The sequence below is a fragment of the Oryx dammah genome, unplaced genomic scaffold (assembly GCF_014754425.2).
Source record: "Oryx dammah isolate SB20612 unplaced genomic scaffold, SCBI_Odam_1.1 HiC_scaffold_12, whole genome shotgun sequence".
Classification (NCBI taxonomy): domain Eukaryota; kingdom Metazoa; phylum Chordata; class Mammalia; order Artiodactyla; family Bovidae; genus Oryx; species Oryx dammah.
The window spans coordinates 57,587,823-57,606,161 of NW_024070196.1; the positions used below are offsets into that span (position 1 = coordinate 57,587,823).

General features: G+C 43.1%; 2 protein-coding genes across 3 annotated transcripts in view; one reads left to right on the forward strand and one right to left on the reverse strand.

Moving 5' to 3' along the window:
• RNFT2 (ring finger protein, transmembrane 2) overlaps positions 1 to 1,799 on the reverse strand; it is a 66,843-nt gene extending 65,044 nt beyond the window's left edge. Inside the window, exon 1 of the mRNA XM_040251632.1 lies at positions 1,639 to 1,799. The gene's annotated coding sequence lies outside the window, so the exon portion shown is untranslated. The remainder of the gene's footprint in view (positions 1 to 1,638) is intronic.
• Positions 1,800 to 1,938: 139 nt separating this feature from the next.
• Positions 1,939 to 17,457, forward strand: SPRING1 (SREBF pathway regulator in golgi 1). 2 transcript variants are annotated; one of them, XM_040251634.1, is made up of 5 exons: positions 1,939 to 2,194; positions 11,502 to 11,658; positions 14,259 to 14,410; positions 14,794 to 14,907; positions 16,957 to 17,457. In XM_040251634.1, the coding sequence occupies exons 1-5, from the start codon at positions 2,084 to 2,086 to the stop codon at positions 17,038 to 17,040; spliced, it is 618 nt and encodes a 205-aa protein (XP_040107568.1). In that variant the 5' UTR covers positions 1,939 to 2,083; the 3' UTR covers positions 17,041 to 17,457. The 2 variants fall into 2 exon arrangements, with proteins under 2 accessions (XP_040107568.1, XP_040107569.1); XM_040251635.1 differs by having other exon boundaries at positions 1,945 to 2,130.
• The last annotated feature ends 882 nt before the right edge of the window (positions 17,458 to 18,339 follow it).

Consider the following 18,339-nt stretch of genomic DNA (forward strand, 5'->3'; position numbering starts at 1 on the left):
CATCGTGAGAAATGCTGGGCTAGATGAAGAACAAGCTGCAATCAAGATTGCCGGAAGAAATATCAATAACCTCAGATATGCAGAAGACACCACCCTTAAGGTAGAAAGAGGAACTAAAGAGCCTCTTGATGAAAATGAAAAAGGAGAGTGAAAAAGCTAGCTTAAAACTCAACATTCAGAAAACTAAGATCATGGCATCCGGTCCCATCACTTCATGGCAAATAGATACAGAAACAATGAAAACAGTGAGAGAATTTATTTTCTGGGGCTGCAAAATCACTGCAGATGGTGACTGCAGCCATGAAATTCAAAGATGCTTGCTCCTTGGAAGAAAAGCTATGACAAACCTAGACAGCATATTAAAATGCAGAGACATGATTTTGCTGACAAAGATCCATCTAGTCAAAGCTATGGTTTTTCCATGAGTCATGTATGGATGTGCAAGTTGGACCATAAAGAAAGTTGAGCGCTTTAGAATTGATACTTTTGAACTGTGGTGTGGGAGAAGACTCTTGAGAGTCCCTTGTACTGCAAGGAGATCAAACCAGTCCATCCTAAAGGAAACCAGTCCTGAACATTCACTGGAAGGACTGATGCTGAAGCTGAAGTGCCAATACTTTGGCCACTCGATACGAAGAACTGACTCATTAGAAAAGACCGTGATGCTTGGAAAGATTGGAGGCAGAAGAAGGGGATGACAGAGGAAGAGATGGCTGGATGGCATCACTAACTCAATAGGTATGAGTTTGAGCAAGCTCCAGGAGTTGGTGATGGACAGGTAAGCCTGGCCTGCCGGCAGTCCATGAGGTCACAAAGAGTCAGACACGACTGAGTGACTGAACTGAACTTATCCCATAAATCTATTTCAAGAACCTGCAATCTTGCCTTAATGCCTCCTCCCCCCACAATGATTCCTCATCACCTACAAATCCTTGGGGAAAATATAATACCGAATCCCAAGTTTCGGGACTTTCCTCGTGGTCCAGTGGCTAAGACTCTGTCCTCCCAATGCAGGGGGCCCAGGTTCCATCCTTGGTCAGGGAACTAGATCCCATATACTGCTGCAACTAAGAGCTCGCAAGCCACAAAGAAGATAGAAGATCCTGCATGCCGCAACTAAGACCCGGCGCAGTCAAATTATTGTTAAAAAAAAAAAAATCCCAAGTTTCCATCCACAAATTTGCCACAGTCTCCTAAATCAAATACCCAAGATCCCACTTTCAGATGCTTGCTTTCGAAGGGGCTTCAGATTCTGTGTTGAAAGCAGGCCGTACATAACTATTCCGATACTGAACTCTGGAATAAAACGTTTGTATGTGGGATGCTTCTGAAATGACTGATTGAAATGCCTTTTTTACCCTCTGCTATGACATCGCACTCCATTCCTAAGAAGGATTTTACCAAGAGTTTTCAGTGTATGGGAGATTTTAAGTTGCACCGTTACATGACTGCACGGAAATGCACGCAAGAGAGCATCTCCTGCATCACTTGCATTGGAAGAAGGCAGGTGCGCTTCGAATACAATGCCGTGGGCGTTTTTCGTTCTTGCAACCAACGTTTAGCGCGAAACGCCCTAGGACTGCAAGGGCAGATTACACTTACCATACTGGAGGGGGAAAAATAACGTTCTCTTTTTACCTGCACAAACGATTCAGCAATCACAGCGGCATCATTCACGTCTTTCCAAGCCAATCACTCGCGCGGCCGGGAGAGCACCTGACTTCCGAATGCTTCCGGCCTCTCCTCAGGTTTTTCTCCCAGGTCGCTAGGTCCGGCGCTAAGACCCGGGCATAGCTCCACCGGCCGCACGCACACGATTGCCCACCCCCTTCCCGAGATTTAGCCAATAAGAAGCCCCCGCTCTGTAGGGACCAATGAGGAGGAGGCTGAATGAGGCCCGGCGGGTGACGCAAGAGGTGAGGAGGCGGTGCGTGGGGCGGAGTCACGTGGGAGGTGAGAGGTGGCTGACGGGAGCTGGCTGGGCTGAGGGCCGCGGGGCAGTCGCCCGCCGCGAGCCATGGGGCTGCCGGCCGTGTAGGGGCCATGCCGCCGGGGCCCCGGGCCTGCCCCGCTCCGCGCCGGGATGGTGAACCTGGCGGCTATGGTGTGGCGCCGGCTCCTGCGGAAGAGGTGGGTGCTTGCCCTGGTCTTCGGGCTCTCGCTGGTCTACTTCCTCACCAGCACCTTCAAGCAGGTCAGTGCTGCCCCGGCTGCCCGGGTGAGGGAAGCTGCCTCTGCAGCCGCGCTGCCCGAGTGTCCGGCGCGCCGGGGCTGAGACGGGAGAAGGGACCTGCCCCTTTGCTTGGGACAGAGCTGGGACTCGAGCCCGCTGTGATGGGCCTCTAACGCTGTTCTTTTCACCCTCAGGGCTTCCTACCTGCCGGGCTCAGGGCTTCCCACCTGCCGGTCCCAGGGCTGAGCGGGGCTGGCATTTCTCCTTTCATCCTCAGGGAGGTTTGGGGTGGGGTGGAGGTGTACTGTCCCCGTATTGTAGCGGGGGAACCTGGAGACTGGGAAAGGTGCAGATTCCTGGGCTATAAGTAGCCAAGCTGCGAGGCCAGCGCCGGTGTGCCTGGTTTTTATTTAATTTCGGGGCTCAGTGATCGCCGGACCCCCGCGGTTCCCTTCCTATACAAAACAGGGTTGGGTGGAATTTTGTTTTCACCTCTCCACCCTCTGAGTTTTTCTTTTCTGTGCGAATTTCTGAGAGAAACGGCAAAGAGCTTTGGTGGGAAATGTTACCCAGAGCATGGGCAGGGTGTTTAGAAATCGGTAGGAGCATTTGGGTTTTTACAACGAATGAGCCTACTTCAGAGGGTACCCGGGACAACCCTGCTTTATGCTGTTGCTCTGATGGGAGTTTAAAAAATCTCCCCTTTTCATTTTCAAGAGTCAAGTTCCTAAATAGAATGTATCAGTGAATAGAAAATTACTAAACAAGGGAGGGAATATATGTATACTTACGGCTGTTTCACGTTGTTGGACGGCAGAAACTAGCACAGTATTGTAAAGCAGTTATTTTCTAAGTTAAAAAAAAAAAAACCCAGTAAAGGAGATGGTCACCCTAGTTTTAGCAGGTTGGTGGGGAAGCTGTAAAAAGGGAAGTTAGAGAACTGTATCCCACTTTTCACCTGTGTTACAAGCTTCCTCTGGTGACTAGGACGTGTGGGTGACATTCCTGTGAACTCAGTGCTTCTTGGATGTGTGTTTTCACAACTTCACAGACACCTTCTCGTGGTCACATGCTGTCCCCTGTCTGTCCCTCGGGTGCCACGGTGAGCAGGGACTCAGCCCCCTGCCTCCCTCCCACCTGCCGTTGCTCACCTCTAGCGCCGTTGGTTTCAACACCAACTGTATGCTGTTGGCTATCCTAATTTCTAACTCCAACCTCCACGGATTCAGAAACCCCCAGGTTCTTCTGTCCAGTTGCCTGCTTGAGTCCCTTTTGAATGTATTGTCAGCTCTTCTTATTTGTCCAAAACCGAACTCCTGATTCTCCAGCACCTGTACTTCCTCTCCAGTCTTCCCAGGCTCACTAATTACTGTTCCTCAGGTAGTCTGGCCACAAATAACTTTCTGCTTTACTTTATCTCACTCCTCGCCTGCAAAACATTTCCTCTGCCTCCACAGCAGATCCTGAATCTGTTCTTCTCTCCCAATTGTCACCGCAGCCACCCTAGGGCAGCCTAACTGGACCTCTGCAGGGGCCCACCCACAGGTCTCTGCTTTCTTTCTTGTCCTATAGTCTTTATCAGCAGGAGGGGGTGATCATCTGAATAGAAAAGAAGATACAATTCTTCTTTGGATCCCCCTTGCATTTAGGTAAAACTCCAGGCTCAGTTCCAGGATCTCTGCGTGGTGAGTCTTGTTGTTAATTCAAGTGAGGCTTACTGTTACTGCCCCAGGTCACACCAGGTGACACTGTCTCAGTGACTTGAGTTTCTTGTCCGTAGTCGTACTTTATTATTATTTTTGTGTGTGTGTGGTAGAAATTGCCTACTGAGGATTTCTGGATCATTTATTTGTTTATCTGTTTCCCCTCACTCTCCCTTCTAGAACATCATTTTTTGGAGAACAGGGACTTTGTGTTGTTCATAGAATCCCAGTCTTTAGAATACTGCCAGACACTATCGTGGTTATTCAGATATTGGTTGAACAATCAAATCTTTATAATTGGGTGGCTTCCTTTCTTCCCAGTTTGGCACACTCCTACTGATTTTTCCTTTATCGACTCAGATGCTATCTACTCTGTTACTTTCCCTACAGTCTGCTTTTTTGAGGGGTGGGTGTGGATGGGCATGCCATGAGGCTTGTGGGGTCTTAGTTCCCTGACCAGGGATTGAACCCAGGCCCTTGGGTGAAAATGCGAAGTCCTAACCTCTGGACTACCAGGGAATTCTCACTACAACTACCTTTTACTCTGGTGTACCTAGTATTTGTTTTTCTTTTTTTAACTTTTGATCTATAGCCACAATCATAGGGGTGTGTGTGTTGGGGGGGGTGATTGTGAGTCCCTAAAACTGTTCACAGCTGTTTTCATTTTGTAGATTTTTTTGGATCTAATTACCCCATGGCCTAAAAAACATATTAGCCATGATCTCTCTATTTCTGTCCATTAAGCCCTTGGCAACCGCTAGTCAACTTTCTGTCTCCATGGATTCACTTATGCTGAACATTTCATATAAATGGAATCGTACTGTGTGTCTTCTGTGTCTGGCTTCTTTCAGTTAAAAGCCTGTGTTTTCAAGGCTCATCCATCTTGTAGTATGTATTAGTAGTTTATATCTGAATAATACTCTGTTGTAGACATCTACCACATTTTGTCTGATGGAGACTTGCCTTGTATCTGAAAAAAGTGAAAGTAGTGAAAGTGTTAGTTGCTTAGTTGCAACTCTTCGCGACCCCATGAATTGTAGCACGCCAGGATCCTCTGTCCATGGAATTCTCAGGGCGGGAATACTGACTTGTTTCTACTTTTTGACTATTTGCCATGAACACTGGTGTACAAGGTTTTGTTTGGAAATAGGTTTTCAGTTCTCTTGGTATGGTCCTAGGTGTGGAATTGATGGTCACTTGGTAACTCTGTTTAACTTTTTGAGGAACTGCCAGGCTGTTTTCCAAAGTGACCATACCATTTGCAATGAACTTTTAAGAAACTATACTTGTCAAGTTTTGATGTACTATCAAAGATTATCCATAATTATCTGGAAAAACCACTAAAATATTCTACTTCCAACTACACATCTGTATGAGATAGATTTTCTTCATAAACTTCAACCCGAACAATGTATTGCAATAGATTGGATGCAGAGGGAGTTGTGAGAATCCAGCTGTTTTCTATTGAGCCAGGCATTAAAAACATTTGCAGACACGTAAAAACATTTTCTCATCTCACCAAATACATATTTTTGTTTTGAAAAACATTCTTTTCCCACACGCACATGAAAACCTGTTGATATGTAATGGGCTCATTGTTGTTATTTTTAAACAAATAGCTTATTTAAATATTTTAAAAGTTATGTTTTAATTTCTAATATGATGACTATTAATAGCCATAACCCTCAGTGACCCACATATTGAAGTCCTGAATAATTTTTAAGAGTATAAAGGGTCCGTGGACTTTTGTGAGATGAACATCGTCCCAGTCTGACTGATGCTCTTACATATGTGTGAGTTTGCTTGCTGGCTCTGTTCTCTGCTGCTGTTTTGGTCTTCGGCACTCCTGAGATCAGTGGCTTGAGGCAAGTGGGCTCCGTTTTGCCTAGACTCAGGCTCCATTTGTAACAGAGCTGTGCTATCTATTGGACAGGAAGGCGGGGTGGGAGTGGTTAGAATTAATTGAGAGGAGACTGAGAAACTCCAAAGCTTCATATGATCCTTAGCTCTGCTTCAGTGAGACTGAACTCTTGGAGCAGATGTAGCCACTTTTTGCCTAGAGAATAGTTGATTATTCTCTACAGCTTTGAATTCCTCTTTTCTTTGGTTTTCATGTTAATTAATGCTTTGGGGGATAGTTTAAATTGTAGGTATGGGAACACAAGAGAAATTAGTGACCTTGGTGGGGATGCCATTGGGGGAGAGGGCTGGGTGCCAGGTGACTTGGACACACTGATTTTACAAATGTTTTAGTGAAAACCAACTGCACTAGGCAATGTCTGCTAGATGATGGTGATACAGTGGGGGGGCAAAGCAGATGTAGTCTGACTCTCCAAGAGCCTGTATTCTGTAGGGGGTAAGGGGTAGAAATGGCAAATAAGCAGGATTATTTCACATAACAATTAGTAATATAAAGAAAACAAAACAAGGTACTATGATAGAGCAGCAAGGTGGGCCTAATTCTTTGGGGCGTTTGAGCTGAGATTAAAGAAATCCCAGTCTTGGAGTCAGAAGGGTCCTTAGAGGTCCTCTCATGTAAATAACTGTTCTCATAGTTGTTCAAATAGTGCAGTTCTGAAAGTGTCAGGGCTATTTGCATAACTACTAGAGAATACATGAACATCATCATCTTTTAAGTAATTAAGTATGTAAATTGGTTTCAAGTTAGACACTGTCTAAAGTGTAATAAATCATAAGAGTTGTTAATCTTTGTTTTCTGTTTTTCACTGATCACGAAAGTACATATACCTTTCAGAGTTTGTAAAGTGCTGCACAGGTTAGACAAGGAAAGCAGTTATCTTTAATCTCAGCAACCAGAGGGACTCACTGATATTTGGACATATTTTCTTTCTTTATTTTCATATTTTAAACATATAATTGGGGCATACTCTTTTTTCACTTAACATGTATGCATTTTCCCCATCTTTAAAAGCTTTAAGTATAAATTTTTTATAACTAAAATTTTCCATGATCAGGTTATATTTATTTGTCATTCCCCAAATATTGGACATTCGGGATTCCCTCTGGCCTTTATCTCCCTTTTTTTTTCTTTTACTTTTGAGAATCAGAAGCGAGTCTTTTAATGACAATGCCTTGTGCTCCGGTGCCTTCCTGCTTACATGGGACACGTATCTCATTTGACCCTTCGGCTAGCTCCTGAAAAATAGGACGGTTATTAGTATGTGTGCTCATGTGCTCTGTCACTCAGTTGTGTCTGACTCTTTGCTGCCCCATGGACTGTAGCCCACCAGACTCCTTTGTCCTTGGAATTTTCCGGGCAAGAATATTGGAGCAGGTTGCCATTTCCTACTCCAGGGGACCTTCCCAACCCAGGGATCAAAACTCTTGTCTTTTGTGTCTCCTGCATTGGAAGGTGGATTCTTTACCTCTGCACCACCTGGGAAGCCCCAGTTATCAATATATCCCCTTTTAAATCAGAGGTTAAGTAATATACATTAGTAATAAAACATTTCTATAGTTGCTTGTAGTTGATGAAAATTCTGGAGGCACTTTGAAAATAGAGAACCCAGCTACCTTTGTTTCTATATCCTTAACACATTGTAAGAACTTGGTACCTTTGGATGGATCTGAAATAAGAAAATACAAACACATTGGCAGGAGATGTTTAAAATTGAGACAGCCTGTTAGGGTGGGTGGACCAGCTGGGGAAAGGTTTAAAGCTGCCTGTTCAGTGAAGGGATCCCTTCACTGCCCCTCCCCCACATCGTCGTAAAAGCGGACCTTTGGAAAAACAAATGTGCTGATTCATTACTTTTGTCATTATGTCTTACACACTGTCTTGTACAGTCTTTTCTGGTTGTACAACTCTGACCCACTCCTTTTGGCAAGGTCGTGAATATTCAGGTTTGAAAACAATCTCAGATGCTGGGAGCATTGCCTTCCTGTTTACCAGGATCATAGTAATGTGGAAGAGGTCCTTCTGGAATGCCCTTGTCCATGAACGCTTGTTTTCTTTCAGGAGGAATAACAGGAAAGTTTGAGAGTAATTTGAAGAGCACTTTCAACCTTGCTATACTGTAAATCCAGTTTACTGTACTTTGACCAACCTCTTAAGGCTTTATGGCTATTAATTTATCTAGGGTAGCATTTGAAGTGCAGTTTAGCTTGCACATAGCTTGATTATCTCGTTAACTGATACAGCCCCAACAGAGCAGAGGAGCATGAATTTACAGGTGGTTAAGTAGTGTGCACCTAAGTGATGTGTCCGTATTCCCAAGGCTTCTGCATTTAATTCCCATTCTTCCCCCAACCAAGTAATACTGATGTTGTTTTTGTATAACGCATCTTGTTCATGCTGATGCTAGTTCAAAAGAAACAAAAGAGAGGGGAAAGTGAAAGTAGCTCAGTCATATCCGACTCGTTGTGACTCCGTGGACTGTATAGTCCGTGGAATTCTCCAGGCCGGCATACTGGAGTGGGTAGCTGTTCCCTTCTCAGGGAATCTTCGCAGCCTGGGGATTGAACCTAGTTCTCCCACATTGCAGGTGGATTCTCACCAGGGAAGCCCAAGTATACTAGAGTGGGTAGCCTATCCCTTCTCCAGGGGATCTTCCCAACCCAGGAATTGAACCGGGGTCTCCTGCACTGCAGGTGGAATCTTTACCAGCTCAGCTACCAGGGAATCCCAAAAGAGAGGGGGCAGAATAGAAATTAAAGCCACCTGGTAGGACTGTTTTACCTTTAGTAAATTAAGGAGCAAAATTCAGTACTGGTGTGGCACAGTGTTATTTAAATGCTGGTAGTGTTATAAGTGGCATATATAACTTTTGGAAAATTATCTAGCACTGTGCGAAGAACTGATTCATTGGAAAAGACCCTGACGGTGGGAACAATTGAAGGCAAGAGAAGAAGGGGGTGACAGAGGATGAGATGGTTGGATGGCATCACCAACACAATGGACATGAGTTTGAGTAGGTTCCAGGAGTTGGTGATGAACAGGGAAGCCTGGTATGCTGCAGTCCATGGGGTCACAAAGAGTCAGACACGACTGAGTGACTGAAATGAATTATAGCATTAACTCTACTTCTAATAATAATTCCTACCATAAATGATGCAAGAGAATAAGCAAAAGGTCTCCATTTTTATTGCAATGCTGTTTTTGATAACAAAAACCTGGGGCAGGCAGAAACATTGATCTGTAGAGGATGTGTTTACTAAATTACAGCATATCAACATGATGGATTATTATAAAGCCTTGAAAATGATTATCAAGATAATGTAGGTACTTGAATCGTTTACCATCCAATTAGTGTCAAGAGGAGCTGAATGTGAAGCATCCTAATTTGTAGTATAAATGCTGGGGTCAAGGGCTAGAAGTTAATATCCAGAAATGGCTACAGCTTTATTTAAGTAATGGGATTGTGGGATATTTATGTCTTTCAGATTGGTAATCATGGTTTTTTAAAATAATAAACTTAATTTGGAATAATTATGGGTTTACAGAGAAGTTTCAAGGGTAGAGTTCCTGTAGATTCCTCACTAGTGTCACCTATTGTTAATAATCATGTTTTTAATAACTTTTATCATTTTACTTTAAATTAAAAATGAAACTTTTCCAAAGATGAAAGATGGTAATAATCACCTGTCCTTTCCATGTTAATGGTCTGTAGTGTATCTTTCCATGCCTTTATCTCAGCTCTTACAAACCTGTATGTATACATTAATACAGTTATTATTGTAATACAACATGTGGTAATATGCACATTATTCTGTAACTTGTTTTTTAGCTTAATATACTAAGGACATCAGTGATCTGCAACCCTGTTTATTAATATCATCTGAGTGCTTTGAAAAAAGAATGACTCCCAGGTCCCACCCACAGAGCTTTTTACTCAGTCTGGAGTTGGACTCAGGAATCAGAATTTAAGTGTCCTATGTAATCTAATGTGCAAGTCATGTTTAAGGACTCCTACTGTAGGTAAATACACATCAGTCATGTCTGTTTTTTTTTTTTTTTTGTAATAGCGATAGCTATCCATGTTTATTCAATCATTTCTTTGTGATTGGGGTTCCTGGTTTTTTTTCTATCACATAAACAGTCCTATAGTGGACATCCTAATACACCCTTACACATTGGTACTTTCTAGAGGCTAAGTTTCAAAAATGTGTTTGCGGTGCCAAAGTATATGTGGATATGCATGTTGTAAATATTAAATAACTCTTCACAGAAAAATAACTCTCTTCTGTTGTCTTAAAGTATAACCTTTTGTCATCAACTTTCAAGGTTAGTCCCTTTTGCTCAATGACACATGACAGATCACTGTTAATGGCAAAAGCCACAGAGCTCTATTAAAATGGTAGGATGGTTAAATTATCCTCTGTCCGTGGGACTTCCCTGGCAAGAATACTGGAGTGGGTTGCCATTCCCTTCTCCAGGGAATCTTCTCAACTCAGGAATTGAACCCTGTGTTGCAGGCAGATTCTTCACCACTGAGCCACTAGGGACCCATATATACACACCCACATATACAGCCTCTCTCAGAGGGAGTCTTATCATTGTTTTGTTTTCCAACAATAGATAGGTTGAGTAATTCAGAAGATGGCTGTCTCCTGAATCAGAAGATGGCATGGTCTGTGTTTTGGCTCTTGGGCACCTTACTTAGTTTGTCTTAAGAGTATAACAAGGCAGTTTGGAAAGTCTAACTGCGACATGGGGGCTAGGAGAAAAGGTCTAAACTCTTGCCTCTAGAGAAGCTCCTCACTTTGCCTGTCTAGGTAAAGGATGTCTGACGTGGGTGTCTTTTGTAAAGAAAGATACATGTTCTAAGGGTCACATTGCTTGCTTGCTAAGTCGCTTCAGTCATGTTCGACTGTTTACAACCCAGTGGACTGTAGCCCACCAGGCTCCTCTGTCCATGGGATTCTCCAGGCAAGAATGCTGGAGTGGGTTGCTGTGCCCTCCTCCAGGGGCTCTTCCTGACCCAGGGGTCAAACCTGCGAGTCTAGTGTCTGTTGCATTGGCAGGCGGGTTATTTACCACTGGAGCCACCTGGGGAGCCCCAAGGGTCATGTACTCAGTATTTTTTCATAGAAGAAATTTGCAAGTTTCCATGCTCTTGCACCTAAAAGCAACTCTTAATTCAGAGTTCCCATTTAGTTTACCACTGTTCCTCACTGCAAATTAAAGTAACCTTGTTACCTGTGATATGTTCCAGTATTGTCTGAAATGACAGTTGGAAAGTTTCTTTGAAGTTTCCTCTTTTATTTTAAAAGTATATTCAGAGTTTACATTCTATTCCACAATGTAAATGTTTACTTTTAACATAAAAAATGTTTTAAATGACTTGCTGTCAGAAAGTTCAAAACTCTTCCCCTCCACATTTTTTGAAGAAATTAATGCTTTTGTACACATTTATAATGTGTACTTAATCTAGGGGCATTTATGTAAGTTTTGAAGCATAGCCCTAATTTATTACTTCTTCCTTCAGGTTTATTTTGCATTTTTTTAAAATGACTTTGGCCCAGACTTTTCTTATACCAAGTGAGGTTTCCTGTTGTGCAAGCTTTTTTGTATTGTTTTTGTCCTGTTACTGTAGTTTATATGAAAAATTGGTGAAAATGCAAGAAACAATAGTTCAACTTTCTCATTTATGGTTTCTTTGTAGGAGGAGAGGGCAGTGAGAGATCGGAATCTCCTCCAGGTCCAAGACCACGATCAACCCATCCCATGGAAAGTACAGTTTAATTTGGGCAATAGTAGTCGGCCCAGCAACCAGTGCCGGAACTCCATTCAGGGGAAACACCTCATCACAGATGAACTGGGTAAGGCTGGCTCCCTTCCTCTCCTGTAGTCTGGTGCTACTTTTCCTTAATGTCGACTATCCAAACAGTGGTCAGAATTCCTCAGTTGTTTTGTGGGTTTTTTTCCTTTTTCAGCTGGTGGTTTGCAAATAATCTGGTTTGTTTTGCAAGAGTAAATTTTGCTCTTAGTCTCAGAACAAATGAATTATAAACCTAACAACACTGAAATTGATAACAGTAACCTTGAATTAGAGTCTTCATTGATACATGATGAAGCTCAACAAAATGAAGACAGGTACTGTCTTTAAAATGAGACTACAGTGCATATGTGTGTGTGTTTTGAAGTTTGCAACCCCAGTAAAATAATTAAGAAAAAAAAAACTTTTCCTAAAAGATCTCAAAGGTTTCAGAGCATATGAGGTTATTTGGGATTAAAGGAAAAAATCAGGAAGACTAAACAGTGTTGAGCTCTGTTTTTAAGATTATATTTGAAAAGCAGATTAAATTGCAAATAACGTGTTTTGTTTTAATAGAGTAAAGTTCAGTTAAGGGAAGCTGCTTCCACAGTATGACCCAGCTAGTCAGGCAGGGGTAGACCTAGGACTGAGACCAGGACTGAAGTTGGAATTCAGTGCTGTTTTTCTTACAGACTTTAGTTTGTATGATACCCAGTGAGAAAGCTTGAAATCTTATGCCTTGACTTTATTATTTAATATTAGGTTATAAATGACAGTTTGTCTTTTCCTTTGGTCATAGCTAGCAAAAGAATGATTTCCCTCTGATTAATTCAAATGAGACAAAGACTGTCAGATTTCTTAAGTAAAAAGTTCCAAGAACTAATCAATAAAAATCCAAGGATGATATGTTTTATATTACCTCCGTGAATACACGAGAGGAGATAAACAGTGTAATAAAGAAAACTTGCAGGAAATTTTTACGTTTTAGCGAGCAGATGCCAACAACATGAGTGTTGCCAGAGTTACACCTTATTCAGTAAGACAACCAATAAAGTTAGAAACTTTGCAAAGGTTATAAGTTGGTTTCCCAGTCAAGAGCAGCATACACTGAGATTGTGATGTCACAGGACTCCTTGTTGGAAATAATGTCTGTAAGTGTGCATTTCTCCAGGTGCAAAAGGAGAAATCTTAATGGGCTTTCTTTCACCAGAAGTTAGAAAGATCTGGTTTCAAAGCTAAATATTGACAGATTGTACTGGGGAAAAATAGAAGACCTGAGATGCCAACACTTGCAACCTGGAAAAGAGAAAAGGGCAGAAAGATCATTTCAACAAGGGTAATATTTTACATCTTTCTGACAGATTACATGATAAGATGTTCTATATTTATCATTTGGGGCAGAATTTTAAGGAACATGCTGGCTTATTTGGATTTTTAATTTGTAATTCCTATGAAGATGAGTAAGAATAGTTAGGAAGAATCCCAGAAACATTTAATGTGACATTAGGATCATCCTCTCTTATTTTAGAAGTTAAAACTACCACAGTGGCGACAAGAAGCGCCAGCACCCAGATAAATGGGATCGGCTTCTCATAGGCCTCAGTTTCCCTAGTATGAAGTGAGGGCCCTTCTTGCCTCTTCCATTGTTATTTTACTGGTGCCTCCTGCTTTTGCACAGACTGTGTTTTCCAGAATGGTTTCTGAAAACAACCTTTTGCTTCATGAGGTCTCATTCTCTGAGGATTATGAAGCTGGGCATTTGGAATGGAACGATGTGAGGAACAGCTGCTCTGCACCTGTGTGCACCTGTGGGCCTGGGCCTGCACCTTGGAGTTTGCCCATGGGCCAGGTGGGGTCCCTCAGGGACTTATTCTTAAATTTTCCTGTCCTACTCCCAGAAGGGTGTAGAGAATTGTCTTTTTAGCAGCTATGAAAAATAAGTTTGCTTTTGTGAGGACATTCTTTTCTTAAAGTTGAATATGAATGCATGAACTAAGTTGGAGGGGGTCTATTTAGATGATGAGTGGAGGAAATTAGGATTTTTATTCCTTGGGTCTTATCGAGTACTGGCATTCCCTAATGCTGAGGGCTAATTGAATCCCTGCTCTGTATACTTAAAAACAGCCTAAATCAGTTTCTAAAGGTTAAATGTGAAATGGCAAGTATATGAAAGGCATTTATAAAAAGTGTGTGTGAAGTGGTTTTTTTTGCTTTTGTTTTTTTAATCTAGGAGGATCTCATTTTCAGGAATGAACGCTTTGTTTTTTTCCCTCTCTTCAGATTTTTGTTTGATAAAGCATTACATTTTTCTCCAGGCATAGATGAAAAATTGGCTTGCATAGGTTAGAACAGGGAAACAAAGGCCATGTGATGATTAAATCAAATATGTGACCGTAGACTAAAAGGTCATTTAGGTGGATTAGGATGTATATAGCCTACTTATAAAATAGGAGTCTGTGTTTCCTATAAACTGCTGCATGCAGGTAGCAAGCTCTGACTGGACACCGTCTGATTCCAAATTCTATGGTCTTGAGGATGCTCCTGACTCCAGACTCCGGCTTCGTGTTCTTTGGGAGCAGGACTTTGATTGCCGCCGTGTGATCGCCCCTGGTGCACAGGTAGGGGACTGCTAGGTCTATACTCAGGCTAGTCTCTGACTTTCAGGTTACGTTTGTGAGAGGAAAGACCTGCTGGTGAATGGCTGCTGTAACGTCAACGTCCCTGGCACAAAACAGTACTGCTGCGACGGCTGCTTGTCCAGTGGCTGCTGCGGCGCCTACGAGCACTGTGTCTCCTGCTGCCTGCAGCCCAACAAGGTATGGAGGGTTGCTTCTTGGGCTGCGACTCCTTTAATTTTTCTGCTTGCATTTCACATTGAGCATTAGAATCTTTCTGTGGGATTCTTTAAAAATAGAAGAGAACCTTGTGTAGGTGTCAGAAATGGCTGCTGTGAGGTAGCCTTTGTCTGCAAGGGAAGGAGGTAGTTCTCTTTCCTCCAGCTGTGCTTTGGTAGAGTGGGCTGTTGTATTCCCAGTCAGATGTCTAAAGAATAGGACACCAGCCTCCTGCTCATATAAGCCTCTCTTTCTCTCCCTCCCCTCCCTGCATCAGCAGTCTCTTAGTTTAGGAGAAGTTTCCAAGGTTACCTTGTGCTGCTGAGTTTGGAATTTATTATAGGTACTAACTTTTGTTTCCACAGCAACTCCTCCTGGAGCGCTTCCTCAACCGGGCAGCTGTGGCATTCCAGAACCTCTTCCTGGCAGTCGAAGACCACTTTGAATTGTGTTTGGCTAAATGCAGGACCTCATCCCAGGTCAGTATCCATGATGCCTCTGGTGGCGGGGTGGGCCGGTGGGAATCAACGTCTGGAAGAAAACTTGAAAATCCACACTGGGGGCCCTTTGGTGGGGTGATAATGGAGAAGAGATTTAAATGGAACTTTGGGGGATTAATTGTACAGTCATCCCTTGGTATCTGAGCATATTTGGTTCCAGGACCCCAAATTCCTAAATGCTCATATAAAATGGCATAATGTTTGCATATTACCTCCCTGCATCCTCCTGTATGCTTTAAAGCGTTTCTAGATTACTTATAATAACTAATACAGTGTAAAGGCCATGTTTTGCTTTTTGGAACTTTGTGGAGTTTTTTGAAATACTTTTGATCTGTGGTTGGTTGAACCCATGTATGCGGGCCCTGTGGATACGGAGGGCTGACTGTATTTATGAATGTCAACGTGAGATTTATATGATTTAGGGATGTAAAATATTTATATTTATTTAAATCAAGGTCTAACTAACTTGCATCTTCCCTGTCTGATTAGCTTGTTTGCATTTTAAGTCCTACTAGTCAAATTCCTGAGAGAAGCTCTTTCCTCTGTCTTTGACTTAAGGCTTTCCAGGCACCACTCGTTTAGAGTGGGTACTAAGTTATTCTGGGACAAAAATGTGGTTTATTTTAGGATTCAAGGGCATGGGGCAGGTGGGTATTGAAAATACACAGATAAATCTGTAGGTGGTTAAGCTTTCAGTACTTTCTAGCATGTTGTCATTAAATGCTTTGCTCTTTGGGCATTAAACATGGCACCAGCTGCTGAAAGTGTCTGAACCTTTTTGCTTTTTGACTCCCCATCCTCTGCTCTCAGCCTTTTTGATTGGGTGGTGGTTGGCGTGCTCTCTGTAAAATCACCAGATGTGTTCGTTATACAAGCGCACTTCCTCTGGCTTTCCTTCATGGTGTCTCCAAGATTGACCTGGCTCTGTCTGACATACATGACTCATGTGCCATTCTCTGGAGCTCTTACACCCTTTGCCAGATTTCTGTAGTCCTCCTCTGGGTTTTATGCTACTCTCTCTGTCTCTGGTCTGCTCTTAAGGCATCTAGCATTGTTGGGTAAATGTTTCAAGGATTATAATGAGTATTTGAAACATGAAGAAATTCCTAATGGCCTTGTTTTGCTGAAAGAGCTTTCCATTTGAATAGACTTTAAAGGAAATGTGGAGGAAGTTTGAACCCTTGACTTTGATTCATACTCTCATTCTGAGAAATGGGAAATAGAAAAAAGGCCAGGTGTTTTCTTTCCTTAACTGATAAAACCCAGGAGTTAATTCCAAACTTGAGTGAAGATGCTAAACTTTCTGACTTTGCTTTTTCACTGTAAAGAGAAAATTCCCAGTTGCCAATTTGCCTTTATAACAGTGTCCCAAGAAACAGAGTTGGCTGCATGACTATAAATTGGATTAATACTTAAAATTTAGATGTTTAGCCTTGGTCTTAGACTAATTAATGAATTCTTGGCTAGCCAAAAATTCAAGTTGCTAGTATGAAAACAAATTGCTGAAAAATTAGTCATCGAGGCTGATTATCTGTAGTCACACTTCATTTGCTTAGCCAGATGTGGTCAAGCATTTGTGTGGTCATTTGTGTGGTACCGTGGTGTTTTGTTCATGTGCCAGCCCTTAGGTACACAAACCTTGATGGAAGCAATTGGAAGTGCATCTCCGTCATCTCTGCAGGGTGCAGTGCCGGGGACCAAATTACTTTGAAGCACAGGGTCAAGTGCAAAACACCTGTTGGATCTTAACTGACTTAAAATAATTTGAGGGAAGTTTATTGTCTCAGGTTGTCCCAGTCACAGCTGGGTTTTAAAAAACTGACTAGTGTGTGTAAAAGAAGCAGTCCTGTGACACTCTGTCCTTTCTCGTGCCCTTCGTTGGCATTCCGTGCCGAGCATCCACCTTGGTTGCAGAGGATGCCCTGGTGACATTTTGGAGCTGGGCTCACCTGGGCTCCTACAGGGCGCGTATGCTGGCTGCCGTCCCGCTCTCTCTCACCGCGCTCTTCTCTTCCGTTTTGCCAACAGAGCGTGCAGCACGAGAACACCTATAGGGATCCCATAGCAAAGTACTGCTACGGAGAGAGCCCTCCCGAGCTCTTACCCGCGTGACGCTGCGGGGGACTCGGCCCTCTGGGAGGACGTGCTGCTGAAGAACTTGCAGCCTGAAGCTCTTCTCTGGTCTTCGAGAGAAGACTTTATTATGACCACTTCTTGTGTTGTGCTCTGTGGCCTCACTCGCCCCCGGGCTGACCAGATGGACTTGCTCCGTAAAGCAGTTGGAAACGCCAGTGGGTCACATTCGAGAAAGACAGAACGGCGGGTGACCTGGCGGAGGCGTCGGCGCTTTGGGCGCCTCAGCCCTGGGGCTGCTTGGGAACATGTGGGCCCCCTTGTGTGTTCTGCCCGGGCCCTTCACTGTAAAGTTATTTATTGGACTTCTTTGGAGTGGTGGGAAAATTCTGTTTCCTGTAGAAAAATGTTTTGCCTTGACAGTGGAATATATACAAGGAGATTGTTGTTCTTGTTGTTTTCTTGTGTTCTTGAGTTTCATGAGTGAAATCGTCCCTTCACCCACTAAAACTTTGGCCTCTTAAAACGTGCGTGTTCTCTCAAGCTGGTTTATTTTTGGTTTTGTTTTGACAGCATCTTCAGGAGTGCACCCTGACGTCTAAAATTGTCTAGAAACTCAGATGCTGTTCCCTTCTCATCCTGTGCTGACTTTCTGGCATCTGGCACTGTGTGCTCTCAGGTTTTTTCTAGTCTATTTGGATATGCTTGTTTACTGATGTGCATGCATCGTTCTAACCAGAAATTCTGCCTTGTTGTCCTGGAGGGTTTTGTTAATTGTTTCCTACGCCCTGGTTGAAATGACTGGCCTTCTCAGCCCTGGAACATCAGGAGTCTCAAGAAAGTCACCTGCGGGGCAGCCTCCTCCTCTCCTGACATGGGAACTCTGTGTTAAGGTGATTCTCAAGTGAAGATACATCTTGCAACTGACTGTAAGTGGTCACCTTTTATTGCTTTCAGCTTCAGGAGATGTAACAGGTACAGACATTTGGTTTCTCTATGATTTACAGAGACAAAGAACAAAACTCAAGTTTCTGTCAAGGTGCTATAGGAGACATCTATCCTCGGTGGATGCAGGACGCACAGGCGCTGGTCTGCTTACTCGGGGCCTCCTGTGCTTCTGGTACAACAACCCCCCTCTGGTCAATGCCAGCAGTATTGGGGGCTTAGATCAAGATGTCGTGCCTGTCGCATAATACAGCTCTTTGCTCTCAGAAGTCATGCTATCACACACAGTTCTTTCCCAGAGTCCTTCAGTAACCTCTAAATCTGTCAAGGTCTCCCTCGTTCTTTGTCGGTTGTTCAACTGCTGCCCTTGGAGCAGAGCACAGGTTTTACAGC

Coding starts and splice junctions, on each gene's coding strand:
- SPRING1 (XM_040251634.1), top strand. CDS start 2,084: ATGGTGAACCTGGCGGCTATGGTGTGGCGCCGGCTCCTGCGGAAGAGG. Junction 2,195..11,501: donor TCACCAGCACCTTCAAGCAG/GTCAGTGCTGCC, acceptor GTTTCTTTGTAG/GAGGAGAGGGCAGTGAGAGA. Junction 14,908..16,956: donor AATGCAGGACCTCATCCCAG/GTCAGTATCCAT, acceptor TTTTGCCAACAG/AGCGTGCAGCACGAGAACAC.